Source organism: Rhipicephalus microplus, chromosome 4, assembly GCF_043290135.1.
Source record: "Rhipicephalus microplus isolate Deutch F79 chromosome 4, USDA_Rmic, whole genome shotgun sequence".
Lineage (NCBI taxonomy): Eukaryota > Metazoa > Arthropoda > Arachnida > Ixodida > Ixodidae > Rhipicephalus > Rhipicephalus microplus.
Window position 1 is genome coordinate 19,932,578 of NC_134703.1, and position 15,655 is coordinate 19,948,232.

Here is a 15,655-nt window from a genome sequence, read left to right on the forward strand (position 1 = left end):
CTTGAGATTCACTTCAAACGTCGTCGGCGGTCTCAGTTTGTGCAGCTGCAACGCCTACTGCCGATGCCAACAGCCAATTCGGAACCCAAAAGGCCGCCCTTTCTGACTGACTTCATTAGCGGCGAAGGGCAGCGCTAGAGACCCCAGCGAGCATTGCGTTGCGCGCAGTGCACCGCGACCTGCGCAGACGGTGCGGTACCTCGCAAAGGACAGCCGTGAGTTCTCCCGCTGTTAAGGTAGAGGTGTGAAAGGCATGCGCGCGTGTGTATGAACACCGCACTTCTCCGAGTGAAAGAAAAGGGGCATCGCTTTCGTCTCGACTCGTGACGCGCTGCACTGCCACACGGCCAACTTGTGCAAGAACATTGGTCCGTCTAACAGGAAGTGACTTGTCGCGCATCTCGTGACATTTTCTTTTTAACAAGAAAGCCGCCGTGTAGGAGGATATCGCGGCGGCTTTTTTTCTTCTGCGAAGGCCCGCACTGTCATTCCGTCTCGCTGAGAAGTCACCGGAACTCGCCCGCCGAAGCAGGCGCTCCACGAAGACACCGCCGCAAAACGTGTCGGCTCGTTCGTCCGTTCTTACATCTTCCACAGTCAAGCTGGAGCAAGCTCTTCGAGAGTCGACCAGTGAAGCCGCACGTTCGGGAATGGTTTATGTGAGTATAGATGAGTGTGCTCTCCTTTTTCTGAGTCGCTGTGACGTCGTTTTTGGCGAAATTCGAGACAGAAATTGTGAGAAAGTGACACTGATAAAATCTAGTCTACGCTTTAGAATTCGGTGTACATCAGTAGTTATAACCTCTTGTAGTCATATACTCAAATACTTAGCACTGAAGAGCCTCCAAGTAAAGTGATTTTAAAAGTTTACAATAAATCTCATCCTGCTAGCTGCAGTGCGCAATGATGACTTAAGATGACCATTACTGCACTGCTGAAAAGATCAAACATTTGAACGTTATGGACGCGCAAGATATATAGCTCCTGGACGCCTGAGTTTACCGTTTTCAAAAATATCCTTCCTCTACCATTAGTTAACAAGGGTTTTAAAAAGTGTTGGTTTGTTTCACGCAATCTGCAGCATGTACAAAATGCATCAATCGAATGGTGCTTCTTCGTGTTCTCTCGGCAGTCCCGAATAGGAGTGTTAGAAGAATAGTAGAATCAATCAATGCATCACATCGTGCGCTTAGATTGAAGAACAACAGTAATATTACGCCGTCTTTCTGTCTGTACGCAACAAATTTACCTCAGGTGCTCATTTAACCAAAAAAAGTTTACATATTTCTGTAGTTTTGCTACATAACAGAATTCATTGATATGTTCTTCCTACTGTCTACAATTCTACCTATCTTGTACCATCCCCTGCACCAACAAGCACTGCACCGGTGCAGCCACGACGCTTCATACAAAGTTTTGGTCTTTGTAGAAAAGACCTCTCTGAATCACGCAGATCGTCCACCACCTTGCAAGATATATATATATATATATATATATATATATATATATATATATATATATATATATATATATATATATATATATATATATATATAACGGAAGCAAAAAGGCACGACTAACGAGGAAACACTTTTATTAATCACATACGTTTCGGCTGGTGGGCCAGCCTTCGTCACTGACGAAGGCTGGCCTATATATATATATGTATATAGTATATATATATATGTATATATATATACATATGTATATATATATACATATGTATGTATATATATATATATATATATATATATATATATATATATATATATATATATATATATGACGAAGGCCGTGCCACGGCCGAAACGTTAGTAAATACGATCGTTTTCTTATGTGCTATCTGCAAGTTAACACAATATAGAAAATACCCGGACCTGTCGTGCCTTCCCTTCAAGTTCTATATATATATATATGGTAGCTCAGTGGTTAGAGCATCGAACGCGTTATTCGAAGGTCGTAGGTTCGCCTCCTGCTCACAGCTGGTTATTTTTTCACCCACTTTTCTTTCTTATTACATTCCTTGGCATTACTGTCTGTTAGATCTCATTACTATTGTGTCAAAAACACGGAAAAACGACCCCTTAGGTATACACTTGTTGCCCATATATATATATATATATATATATATATATATATATATATATATATATATATATATATATATATATATATATATATATATATATATATATATATATATATATATATATATATTACCACGTCCATGTTTCGACGGCATGCAATTCACAAAATATTCGGTGAACCACACGCGGCTGACTTTCCGAGCGCGATGTAGCCCGTTATTCGCAGTCACGCTAGCGATTTTCACAGCGCGTGGGTTACGGTTAATGCATCCAGTGTGTCGCAGACGGAAAATTATCATCATCACGAGACTGCAGGCGCTCTGTTCGTCCTATTCTTCATCATCTTCCTTTTCTGCTTCATCGCAAGAATATGCACACGAATTTGTCCGGCGTGGGATGCGACAAACCTGGCATCCTAGAGAACGAGTACACGGAAAGAAAGAGAGAAAGATAGAGAAAGATAGATAGAGGAAGAGATAGATTCTTGGCGAGGCGAGGTTCGATCCCGCGTCGCCATGATTTAAAGGTGAGCGTCGTATACATTCACTCGGCTTTACAGGCACGACAGCAGAGTATAACATAGCCTTGTATGGTACAGTGTAACGAGGGGGTCGGAGAGGGAAGTGAGAGCGTGGAGTAGAGGAAAAATGAAATAGTACAGAGAGAAACGAAGAGATATAAAGACAGGAAAAAAAACAGGAAAAGCAACAGGGCGAGAGAACGACGATAGGGAGAGAAGGAAAGGGAAATGCACTTGAAAAGAGAGAAAGAAAAATAGAGAAGGAATGGGAAGAGAAAATAATCAGTTATAGTAAGGCATATGCTTACAGAGAAAGAGATCGAGAGACAGACACAAAAAAAGAAAGAAATAAAAAAGGCGTGCGTAGCCATGCATAGCAAAGTGTATTGTAAGCGCCGGGAAAATAGGCTAGAGGGTAAAAGCTTAGCCAAGATAGGACGAGCTAGGCCCTCACCAGCTATGCTGTGACCAAGTCTTGTGCGACGTATATTGCAAACTGCGGTTATTTTGTAATGTGCACTAAAATTTCATAACACAGAGCTGCACGACAATGTAATAGAGGCAAATAAATGACATCAAGAATCGGTTAGCGAGCACCGTCATCAAAGGATTGTAGCGCGTTAAACAGAACAACAACAACAACAACAACAACAACAACAACAACAACAACAACAACAACAACAACAACAACAACAACAACAACAACAACAACAACAACAATAATAATAATAATAATAATAATAATAATAATAATAATAATAATAATAATAATAATAATAATAATAATAATAATATCTGCTGGGCTTTTACATCTGAAAAACAATGATACCATTATTACTTTGAGGCAGTGCTTTGAGGGACGCCGCAGTGGATGGTTCCGTAAATTTGGAACAGCCGGATTTCTTAGCCATGCATGCTTACAAATCTCAGTAAATGAGCTTCCAGCATTCCGCCTTTATCGAAATGAGACCGCCACGACAAGGATTCCATCTGGCAACCTTTGGTTCAGCTGACAAGAACCGCAACCACAACGAGGCTCAACGAGATGAACTATTTTTGCCAATAACCGCGACCACAGCATCCAAAGTTTCTGTTTAGTGTGAAAGGTACAGCTCCATATCGAACAGTTGTTTAAAGGACACCTTCACGGAAATCACACTTTCAATAAATTATAAATTGTAAATTGTTTGTAAAAGAGCAGTCAAGACAAAGCTTCAAGGATGGTAAATGTTTAGTTTGCTTACTATGACCTTTCAAACAACATCGCAGCTGATCACGTGGACTTTTATATTGCTCTCCGGATACGAAAACAAATACAGCACGTCACCTGAGATGTTTTTCAGTGCCCCACTGGCGCCGCCTTATTGTGAAAGTCACGTCCGCAGAAGGAGCGCCGACATTCTTGATCATATTTATGAATCGACCCAAGATCCATTAAGATAACTGTATCATTAATATGTTTTTTTAGTTTCAAATCTATTCTTCCGACCTCCTAGACATGTAGCTATTCGTACTTACAAATTATGAAATATTGCAACAAGGGCACGGGGTTCACAGTTTTGTTGCCTATATATTAGTACACACTAAAAACTACGGCGCACATCTATTTCGTGTTCTTCGCGAATGTTTTCTTTTTATATTAAGAGGCACTGTAAGACAGTAATATATGTTCACACTATCTAGCTTAGGTGAACTCAGGTGATAACTTCAGATATGTCACACTATCCCTTAAGACTGAAATCACCCAGCAACACAAAAGTCGCTAAGTCTAAGAAATCTTTATTCATCTTATAATCAGCCTTGATTGATTGATTGATTTGTGGGGTTTAACGTCCCAAAACCACCATATGATTATGAAAGACGCCGTAGTGGAGGGCTCCGGAAATTTTGACCACCTGGGGTTCTTTAACGTGCATTCAAATCTGAGTACACGGGCCTCCAACATTTCCGCCTCCATAGGAAATGCAGCCGCCGCAGCCGGGAATCGAATACAATCAGCTTCCATTGAATAGATTGACGAAAACGACCATGGCGTAACCGGTTGGGTGGTGTTTGTGAGTCGAAATTCCCGCCAAAAGTTTTGATTTTTGTAAGTACAAGCATACATCCGAACGCGCACATAGACATACATTATGAGTATTACGTGGTATAACCCCCCTCCTCCTCCCCAAAAAATGTGGGTTAGACCCAGAACACGAAATGAATTCAGGATAAGATGGAAGCTTGATGTGGCGTGAAGTCGTAGGACAATAATATTGCCGCAGCTAACAATAATACCGTAAGATTCACACACCTTCATCGGGGCAAGGACTCGAACTCACACCTGCACCGCTTCTACAGTCGTTTTTTTTTTCGTACTTAAATGTGGTGTCGCTATGTAGTGCAAGATAGTTCGCCTTAGCTAGAGGTTCACTAAAACAATAATAACTAGATAGTGCATCTCGGATTAGAAGTGTTCTTTATTGCGCAAGCTGACCACGTTTTCAGGGAGTATGTAAAAACACTTTATAACTGGGCTACAGCAGCAGGCATGTACAGCCGAACTGTAGAGAAGCGCTAGCTATGCCTTCTTTTCGACCAGTCAACTTCAATTGATTCATGCTTGTCTCTTGAACGACGAAGGCTGCCATCTAAACAAACAGCCCGTCTATTTGACCACGAGGCCGACAACAAAGAGCTCACGAAAAAAAACGAAACAACAATCGAATAAAAGATAGACCACAAGATGAGAGCTTCTGTGATCCATCGTATCCGGTCGTTAATTTTGTGGTGGCCTCTTGTTTCGAACGCTCATTGTGTAGAGCGTGATGGAGATTCAGCCAGACCTGTTAACTGTAAAGAGTGACAACCTACTTGGCACTCAAGTTCATTTAGACTCTGTAAATAATGTGCCACTAATTAGCAGCCTGCGATTCGGCTGAAGAATGCATGCGTTATTTTCCTTGTAAATATTGCCATATTTGTCTTATAAGGTGGTTAATTTATTCCACAGCCTAGAAAATATTTTCTGTGTAGAAAAGTACGAACGAAGATTTTCTCGCAATTCATTTGAGCACAAAAAACTTATAGCTCGGAGAGTTGGTTCAGACTTGAAAGCAGCCCTACATGGCACAAGGCATGACCCTTTGCTGATACAATGGTAAAGTTGTGCCTCACAGCATTATCTGCATGATAGTGTAGAAAATATTAATGTCTCAGAAAAGAACTGCTCATTCATTAACATGAATAAAACAGAAAATCATTCGATTGATCGAACTGCTTCTCCACAAACGTGACCGGAAGTTAACTTCAATGCTGCAGCTCAGCCGTAGCTATTATCGTACGCTCATTGTCATTTCTTATTGGCTCCAATATTCTCCACAGCGCTTGCCTTGCTTTGGCGTTGTTTTAAACCAAGAATAAAAGGCGCTTCGGTTGCATAAAACATGTTGACGCTAAAGTCGCAAAAGGTCTGACGTCATCAGTTTACGTGCTTAGTGATAAACGTGACCTGAACTTTCTAATTTCAATACATAAATGTGACGTAGCTGGTATTTGAAGGTGACTGCCATTTCTATCAGCCTGAAATTTACGACGTGGTATTTGCCGCGTTTTCGTGTTGTTCTTTAAACCAAGAACAACCAACGCCTCGGTTGCCAGGAAATGTCGACTCTAGCGCCGCGAACCTTTTCCCACCATCGTTCAAGCCCCACATTTTCCCAGCACATTTAATCGCGGGGACTTTGCATGAACCTCAATCGTTCATAAAAAATATTTTGTGACCCCTGACAATCGTATGATCTACCAGCTCTTCCTGATGACCGTGAGCGTACAAAAAATTGGTAAGTGTTCATAAAGAGGTAGCATTAAGGAGCTAGTTTCGCAGAAATCTCGTAGTTGGCGTTCGTCGGTCGTGAATGAAAGATCAGCGTTATCCACGAGCGAAAAATTTGAAGTTGATTCACATAAAGAAAGAATAAAAATCTTCGGTTTGAGTGGGATTCGCACCCAGGTCCTGCGTGGCAAGGAGGTGTCCGTTTTACCAGAGCCACGGCTTTACCACAAAGCCACGAAAAAAAAAGGAAAGCTTTATACGAATGTCATGCGGTGGAAATGGTATCCTTAACGCTTGTAATATCGCACGGCAGAAACGCAGAATTGCACCAGGCATCAGAACAGGTGATTTGTGCAGCGACTGCTTCGTTTAAAGGCCCACAGGCTGCAAAGCGCACGAGCACAATTAATCATCATTGTCATCAATAAAATCGTCAGCGTTCAGCTGTGCGTGTTACACTCACGGACGGGTAGTGTATGCACCGCCATTTTGCAAGAGGAAGAATTGAGGCTTGGCGGGCGCTACTATAAACGTTCGAGAGGATAGGTTGAAACAGTCAATTTTACGCTCCTTTACCCCCGTATTCAGAAACGCTCCCCGATTCGAATTTCATCCTTCACTTGATTGAGTTGAGCACTGCGCCGCTGCTCGACTGAAATTGACGCTGCGCTTCTCGAGAATCACTGCAGAATATTGCCGATATGCAGTGACTTGGTCCGCCAAGAGACGGCGCGCCCATCGACTTTATCGAGTCGAGGAGAGCCCTTGAGTGAAGGAGCGTTTGTGAATATACGGGGTTACTTTCGGGGAGTGAAGCCTTCCGATTGAGAAGGCGATGTTGACGAGACCCAACTACGCTATCACGTTCGTTTACTCCTCAAGGCGAAGCTCAAGTATATTCCATTTTTATTTTCATTTATTGTTAAATATTTATTTAGCACTATATGACTTAGAGAATGCAGTTCACGTTCTCCAGAGAGGAGTGCTATATTTCATCCAAGGCGTGGACATTAGCGCCGGAATTGCGAATACAGCCGGTGCAATGGGAGTGGTTTACGTTCGACGTGTAAAAGAGAAGCGCTACAGCCGTTGGGCGGAAGGAAGCGCAGCTGCTGTAACATAACAAAGCTAGCCGACGAGTGTTTCACTCGTCGGCTAGCTCACGTCGTTATCACTTGTACACACTGCAAGACCAACCGTCGAGCGGCTGTAAACGCATGCACAAACGCGTGCGGCAGCCCACCGGAAGAGCCCTTTTGATCGCCGGAAGTGAAGCACCGGAGGAGACGGCGCTTCCGTTCGGACTGCAGCCGGCTTCCGCCAGCGTTCTCACTTGTTTTTGCCGATGCGTACTTGCCTTGCACTAAACGCCCAGTATGCGACGTAACGGCCGCCATGCTTGCCGCCTCATCCGTGCATGGGCGTACCGCTCACTGACCGAGTGTGGCGTTCCGCTCTCCAGGACCCCGCTTTCGTTTTCACTTTCCGTTTATAACTGTTCGAAGCAGACGATGCGGTATAGCGCCGGAAAATGTTTGGTGTCCGTTTGTTCTTGCCAGTGAAGCGAAACCGCCGTGCACCCGTCGGTGTGTGAACTGCCCTGGATGCAACTTGCGCTGCGCAGCGTCCACCGCAGCAGCCCCAGCCGCCGGTGCGGAGGGTGACGCAGCGGTCACAACCGCCATCGTTATGCCTCCACCCCACAATCGAACCACTAAACCGCAAAAAATAATAATAAAAAAGAAACAAGCGAACAAAAGACGCGAAGTTATTCAGTGCGAGTATCGCAATATCTGCTTGTTCGCCATTCCTTGGTCTAAACAGAATTTGCGACCAAACCAGCTGGCCACGTACCGAACGAAGTGCATGCATGCCGAGAAAAGTCAAGTACACGAAGAGGCAATATCGAGAAGTTTTAACTAAATAAACAAACAAATTTTTGAAAATAGCGTTTTTTTAGCTACTGGTGGTGTCAGTTGTTCGAAATTTGAACTGGTGGTATCAGTTGTTTAAAATTTGAGCTTACCGGCTTACGTTTCTATAATAATTCATGTTTTTACAATGCGCTTACATGGACAATATGGCTCTGTAAGCAAGCTTTTATTGGTGACAAAAGGGGAACAGGTGAACTGTCGGACCAAAGGTTCAACGCAAGCATTTCACATTGCAGTTATAATTTGAAAAAAAAAAGAGCGCAGGTAATAAAACTCATCTGTGATCAATGGTTGCACGTAGCGAAATGAATTCCCAGCATGAAATATGACATGGATGGAAGTAAGGCGACACACGACGAGCGGTGATAGCCAGCGATGAGTCGTTCTTTTTGCACCTGTGCTTCCGGCTGAAAATCTTTCTTGGTGCTCAGAGGCAAGCAGTTCGCTTCGCTCCTTGCTGTCATTAGATTGACTCTATAAGCGTACTGAAGCGTATATGTTTACACAACACCTTTTCGTGCTCGATGAGTTAAGGAACCGAAAGCCCACTAGTAATTCGAGAACACAGTGCCAGCACCCACCCGTATATGTATTACTTTGTTAGTCGAACGACCTTCACCTTACATTGCGCCGTGCAACCAGCGGATGTGCCCCAAACCATCCTTTTACCTAGCACCTGGCCGACAGGCGTCAAAACAGGAGGCTGCTTGCGTGCGAAAGCACAAGGTCTGGGCCCAACGGCCCATCGGCTGCTCAAAATAGGGGCAGCCGCGTGCCGCAGAGGCCAGTGTCCAGAGACCTATATATTTCGCGCAGCAAGGCCTCCCGAATGTGGGTCGCCGGCCGTTCCACATTCGGCCGTGCACGCGGCGTGGCGTTAATCCAGCCAAGGAGGAAGGAAAACAGTGCCACAGCCGAAAGAATCGGCCGATGCGTAGCGGTGGGAAGATGCACGGGAGGGTGCAGGCAGTCGTTTAGCGGCAGACAGAATCTTCGCGAGAGAGGACCACCTCGCCAAGAAGGAAAGCAGGCGCGTGCAAAGCATTGGGCAGAAGGCGAGCGCCGACAACAAAAGGTGTAGCGGAGAGGGTGTTTCGCGAAGACGGAAGTGGATCGGGCCCCGCTGCAACATCGGCGCGCGCGTTCTGCGAGGGCGCAGGATGCGGCCGATGGCGCGCGCGCGTCTCCCGCGACAGCTGTTTCTCACTGTGGCGGCTACCACGTGACGTGGACAGGTGGCCCGGACGCGGGCTGCCAGGAGCGACGCGCCAGCTGCCCCGGGCGGAAACCAACCGCGGGTAGACGGCCGGCAGGGAGGGACACACCTTTGCTGCGGGGGGGAGAGAACCCCCTGACGCGGAGAAGAAAGGAAATGAGGACGGCAGAGGAAATAGCGCAGACCGAGAGAAAGGAAACGAGGAGAGAGAGGAGGATGAAATGGGAAAGGGAACCGTGAAGCATGGTTGCAGCCCAAACGGGAGCATCGGAGGCAGCAGTAGTCTCAGACCCGTGGTTGGGTGAGGAGCGACTCACGTCCGAGCTTTGTCCCAGTCGCGGTGGTGCGAATATTGGAGTACCGCGGATGCCATACCTGCGCGCCGGTGGCCTCAACGGCGAATAGGACAGGGTGCTTCAGTGTAAGCTGACTTCCCGAAAGAAATACCACCACGACTTGCCGGCACAGGGCGGTTTGGACTGCACATCTGGTCCCCCTGAAGACACCAATCTCGTCTCAACTACCATAAACCTAAGCACCACACTCGACCGGAGTTCAAAGCGGAGCTACCTGGCAAGCAGCGTCCAGTCGACTAACGCGGGATGTACGACGTCCAAGTTCACAAGCCGTGCGCGGTGCCGGTAAGTGTTCTCACAACGGGTAGCCTTCGACGACTGTCATGGGCCAACGTTGTCCAAGATTCGCGCCCGCGTACAGCTTTCACTGTACTTCGTTGAAACGCGGGAAAAGTGCACCGATAATTACGGGCCGACGCTATCTGCTTCCGTATAAACATGCCAATGCCGCCGGAAGTCGTTCATCTCGGCACCGCGCGATAACCGCGACAGTTGACAGGACACGCAAGCACTGTCGGCTTTTCACGGCTTTCACACTTTGTCAAAGACCTTTCTACGATTCGTTCTGAGCATTTACCTTTATATCGCTCTCTGCTTGTCCGTTTTACTGTTTTGATGACAGATGAAGGATCTTTTACTGCGGCAGATACAGAGTTCTGGGAGACATTACGCTGCGGTATAAACTCAATGGGATTCTTCGGGGACAATTTTATTTTCTTTCATAATCACTACCATCTTGTAAGCATCGTACAAAGAAGGCTTGGAGAGTATACTTTGCACGCTTCATAATGACAAATGTGTGTAGTCCGATGCAAATGTTGGATTGCTGGAAGCATTGCCGCGCTGGAAACGTACGTCTCAAGTGAAGAACCGGCAGTCGCGCGAAAGGAGAGCCGCCGAGAAATTGAGTCGTTCGGCGGCCTACATTTAGTGACTTCAGAGGAAAGGTATGTCGTGGTTGTTGCGATAAGAGCTGAATTATCTGATTGATATGTGGGGTTTAACGTCCCAAAACCACTATATGATTATGAGAGACGCCGTAGTGGAGGGCTCCGGAAATTTAGACCACCTGGGGTTCTTTAACGTGCACCCAAATCTGAGCACACGGGCCTACAACATTTCCGCCTCCATCGGAAATGCAGCCGCCGCAGCCGGGATTCGAACCCGCGCCCTGCGGGTCAGCAGCTGAGTACCTTAGCCACTAGACCACCACGGCGGGGCGCTGAATTTTCTGTATCCACCTAACTATATTATGGGAAAATATGTAGTTCTGTCGCGACACCAGTAATTAAGGAAGAGTACTTACTAGGTTTATTAAAAATATCTGCGCACTGGCGTGAAGCGTTCAAGTCACGCTTTCGTTGGCCTCGTGCTCCAACAAAAACGGATAAGGTAGGAAAGATCGCTGGACTTCATCCATGATAGTTGTGAGCAGAACGGTAACAGCGTGATGCTGCTCTCGGTGATGGGATTCTGCGACCGCTATACAGTAATATGGTCGACTACGTTTCTGATCGAAATGCATTCTCTCTTTAGAAACTGCAGGCGCTACATAAAATATGGCTCTAAATGACATGTGTTACAATAGTGAATAGGCAGAAGTTTGTAAAAATCACGAAAAGATATAGAAAACATTGCTTTATAGAATTGTGAAGGCATGAGTCTTGAGGGCGCATGGTTAAATCTCCCCGAATGGATGGATGGAGACTCCATTTAACGAAACACCTCAATAAACACCATTGGCGACCGACGAATGCATCCTTGCTGAGTTAAGCCGGCTGTGAAACGAGTTACAGTATGCCTGCTTTAAACACTGTTACCAGACAACTAGCATCTGAATTTCCGATGGGAGGTGCTCAACAGAGTTTCTTCTGTCGCTGTGCAGGAATCATACCAGACAATGAGTCCGAGCTCGTGGTTCGGCCCGGCGGCGGGCTCCCCCGAACAGCAGCCTTCATCCACGTACCGGGGTCTGTACGCACTGACAGTCCGCTGGCAACCACCTGCACCCCGCGGGGAAGCGCCCAGGCACCGAAAAGACAGTTCTTCCCTTCCGAAAGGTGAGCACAACTGCGCGTTTGTACGCCGCTGTTGCTATATATACCACTTTAGCCACTTTTTGGCGTGGTCAGTGGTGTATTGCGAGCTACATGCATTCTCCGTATTTTCAGAAGTAGTGCGGTCGCTACTATCACAGGCGTGTGCACGTTTCTCCATTCGAGGGGGGGGGGGAGACAATGGTTATTGCAGCGCTACTCTTTTAATTCTCCATGCTTGTCGAGTGCTAAAAAAAAGCCTTCGCAATCGATGAACATAAAGTGATAACGCGTTTCTCAAAACCGCCTGCTCTTGGTTCTCGGCTCTAAGAAGGTAAAGCTGCGCGGTAAATAGTTCTTGCAATTAAACAATCATATTTTCATAATTCTATCGTGGTGAGGATAGAGGTAATCAGCCACCATTATCGTCAAAATCCTGCTTGGCCATGCACCAATGAGAAACAACGACTTCGTTTATATTGACAAACTGCACTCTCAGGGCACCAATGCCACAACTTTCACTAACACAAGTTCATTATTAGCGGAGAAAATCAAGGTTCTACTTTCATTTTTTAAGGAATCGCGCCAGAATTTCCGCGCATGACGTCACAATATTCAAAACGCATTTTTCGTATTTTCTAGCAATTGACTCGATGAAACTTTCTGAAACTTCGTGCGTTAGGTCTATAGCACCCAGGGATGACAATCTGCTTCATTTTTGTCAATTGGAAGATGCGTAGTACCCAGAAGACGCCTTCAAAATATATTGTGTCACAGCGTTTGATGCGGGGATGCTCAAGGCGGCGTATCCAGCCACACTTTTCTTTCGCTCGCTTTCTCGCTTACCAAGCGTGGTCTCGTAGTAAGAGTGGCGCTTTCGGGATTGTGGAATTGTCCTTTACTAAAACGCGAAAAAACGTTCTACTCTTTAGTGTCCCTTAAAGCAATGGTGGGACATGTCCGGCTTGCAGGTATGGGACAGGCTTGGCACACCCGTTACAGGAACTGCCGTGCGCTCGCCCATGACTGCTGCTGCGCGTGCGTGACAACTGACATTACCATAGCGTGGTTGTTTGATGGAACTGCATCTGGCACATTGTGAATCACCAGGAGGTGGTTCCTTAGAGATCTCGAAACATTAAAGTTTCCAAAGAATGCTCTGTGTAGAGATACCAAGTCGTATACATCGCCGCGAATAACTTGGTGTATAAAACTACAGCTTCTCAAGCTACCTCGCATTAAATATCGCAGCAGTGCAGCGTCCATTTAACGAGACAGCGCCACGCGTGATCACCGGCAGTTCGTAAGCTGACGTCTCACAATGAACATTTAAAATTGAACGCTTGCGGGGCATTATTACAATGAGTCATCTGTACTTTTGCACTTTGTGTAGACCAAGACAGAGAGCATTTTAATAAAAGAAGGTTGACCGTTGGCGGTTATCAACTAAATACGGCAAGCATGACTGAAAACAAAACAAGACACGGGATAGTAAGGACTTCGCGTTGCTCAGCCATCGTACGGTACTATCTCTCGATTTTGGCGCTCTTTAAGCGTCACAAAGCCGTACGGCGGCCCCTATCGCCGTTCGGAAGAAGCTTTTGACATATTCGTGTTCGCGCTCTTTCGCCAAAGTCAACCTCGAGTCAGAAAAAAGGCAGCAGATGGCGGTGCGTGTACGATGAAACTGCGCTACATCAGATTACCACGATTATCGAAGCACGCGACCGACTGGATAAACGCATAGTTTAAAAATAAAGCCCTTCGAGAAATGAAAATAGTAATAAGCGCGTGGTAGAGATTCTCTCCGCCAGGTATCATAAAAAAGAAAAAAAGTTATCTGTTCTTTTAAAGTGCAAGTTCAAAAAATTTTCATTATTCGACAGTTGAATGGCTCCATATGCTCCGATATCATATGTATCCAGCATAGCTCATAACTTTAACGAGACCCATCGAATAACCACTTTTATTTTTCAATATACATTTTGTAGATACTGTGAAAACTGAAAGTGCGTGACCTTAAGTTCTTGGTAGAGAAACAAGAGTCTCCCATTCATGCCGCTAATATTTGTGATGAATCTGTGAATCAAAACTAATACACAACACCAGTCAGTCACCGAAACTTATACCAATAAAACCGAAGTGCAATTTGCGAATACAGTTTGTCCTTCATAATTCTGAAGATAAAGTTTCAACGTTTTGCTTCTCTCCGTAGATCCGCGTCAGTGGAGCCGGGAGGACGTGGCCGTGTGGCTCGTGCACGTCATGGATCAGCATCGGCTGCCCGCTGTCTCCACCGACCGATTCCTGATGAACGGAAAAGCGCTGTGCCTGATGACCATGGAGATGTTCGTGCAGCGGGTACCCCTCGGTGGCAAACTGCTCTACAAGGACTTCCAGCTCAGGCTCAGCAACGTGCTCTACAACTGAACCAGGGACACTTGGGAAACCAATGTTTGATGTTGCGCAAAAAACTTAGCAGTGGTGGGCTTAAGACCCAAGGCCCGTCGCAACACAAAAGCCGTCCCCTTGCAGCACCTATCGTGACTATTTACCTTGGCTAAAGCGAGCGCCTACAAGAGACCAACACAAGATAGCGCTAGCCACGATGTCATCTTGTGAATATGAAATTACAAGATGGGTGGTACTGGCAGACGGCTTGGTACGTACATCCGAGCGAGAAGTCAGTTTTACAAGACACGTCCTCTCACACACGTACATGATTTGCTACAATTTCAACGTGGTTCAAGACCCGACTTCAAGGCTTACCACTTCCAGTGTTGTGTTCACACAGAGGGCCTTCCCGGTCCTCTTACTAGTCAAGCTACTGCGGTTGACAACTTCCTGAATCTTATCTGACCATGGTTTCCAGTGCCGCAGACCGCAGCGACATGGACGTTTAGGCCACTTGTACATAGATGACTTTTATTCTTGTACTGATAGTCAATCTGTCACCACTACCTATATTTACAGTAAATATATAACTTGGAAGTAATCATCCAAGCCTTAAACGATTATATATGCCACCCTGGTGAAGACATGTTCGAGAAGGACTGACACCAAGAGAAACCACGACATGTGTGATACTGAATAGCCAGCGCATGTTGATGCACTTCTGTAGAGACACATGTACTTCCCGTGTAAATAGATGTGGTGAGGTTGGTGTGAAAGCCTCTGCGAAGAAAAGCCCCCTCAACTCTTGTGAACGTATGCTTTTGTAATTTTATAAAAGTGACAACCAGCAGTATATAGACATTTGTATAAAAAAAAGCACCCGTGAACGTATCTCACCTTACATATATACATTATAACCACATTAAATGTCTTTTTCACAGTCCGAAATGTGTCTTGTGTACTCAGTGCAAAACTAAACTTCGACCGGTAGCCAAAATAAAGCATAAATTGTGAGTATGCACAGTAGTAGGACTGTAAAGTTCTGGTGAAAAGTTCCTTGGCCTCGCTCAGTCCATAGCTATACACGGGATAGTGGCCAGGGAACGTCAGACCCCCCCCCCCCTTCAATACACTGAAAAAGCAGGTTATTTCATTGCACATTGTAACTGTGGCATACTGTCAACGAACTACATATACTGCAAGATGCAGACACAGTGAAAATGGCGACTTGCCATTACTTAGCTGGTCAACAAACTGGAAGTCCTGATGAAGCTAATCCAAGTTAAAAATTGGGCAGG

At 45.6% G+C, this 15,655-nt stretch overlaps 1 protein-coding gene across 2 annotated transcripts; it reads left to right on the forward strand.

Moving 5' to 3' along the window:
* The first annotated feature begins 284 nt into the window (after positions 1–284).
* LOC119171668 (ets DNA-binding protein pokkuri-like) lies at positions 285–15,305 on the forward strand. Of its 2 annotated transcripts, none has more exons than XM_075892251.1 (3): positions 285–659; positions 11,813–11,987; positions 14,179–15,305. In XM_075892251.1, the coding sequence occupies exons 1-3, from the start codon at positions 651–653 to the stop codon at positions 14,391–14,393; spliced, it is 399 nt and encodes a 132-aa protein (XP_075748366.1). In that variant the 5' UTR covers positions 285–650; the 3' UTR covers positions 14,394–15,305. The 2 variants fall into 2 exon arrangements, with proteins under 2 accessions (XP_075748366.1, XP_037278360.2); XM_037422463.2 differs by lacking the exon at positions 285–659 and adding an exon at positions 9,543–10,212.
* Positions 15,306–15,655: the final 350 nt, after the last annotated feature.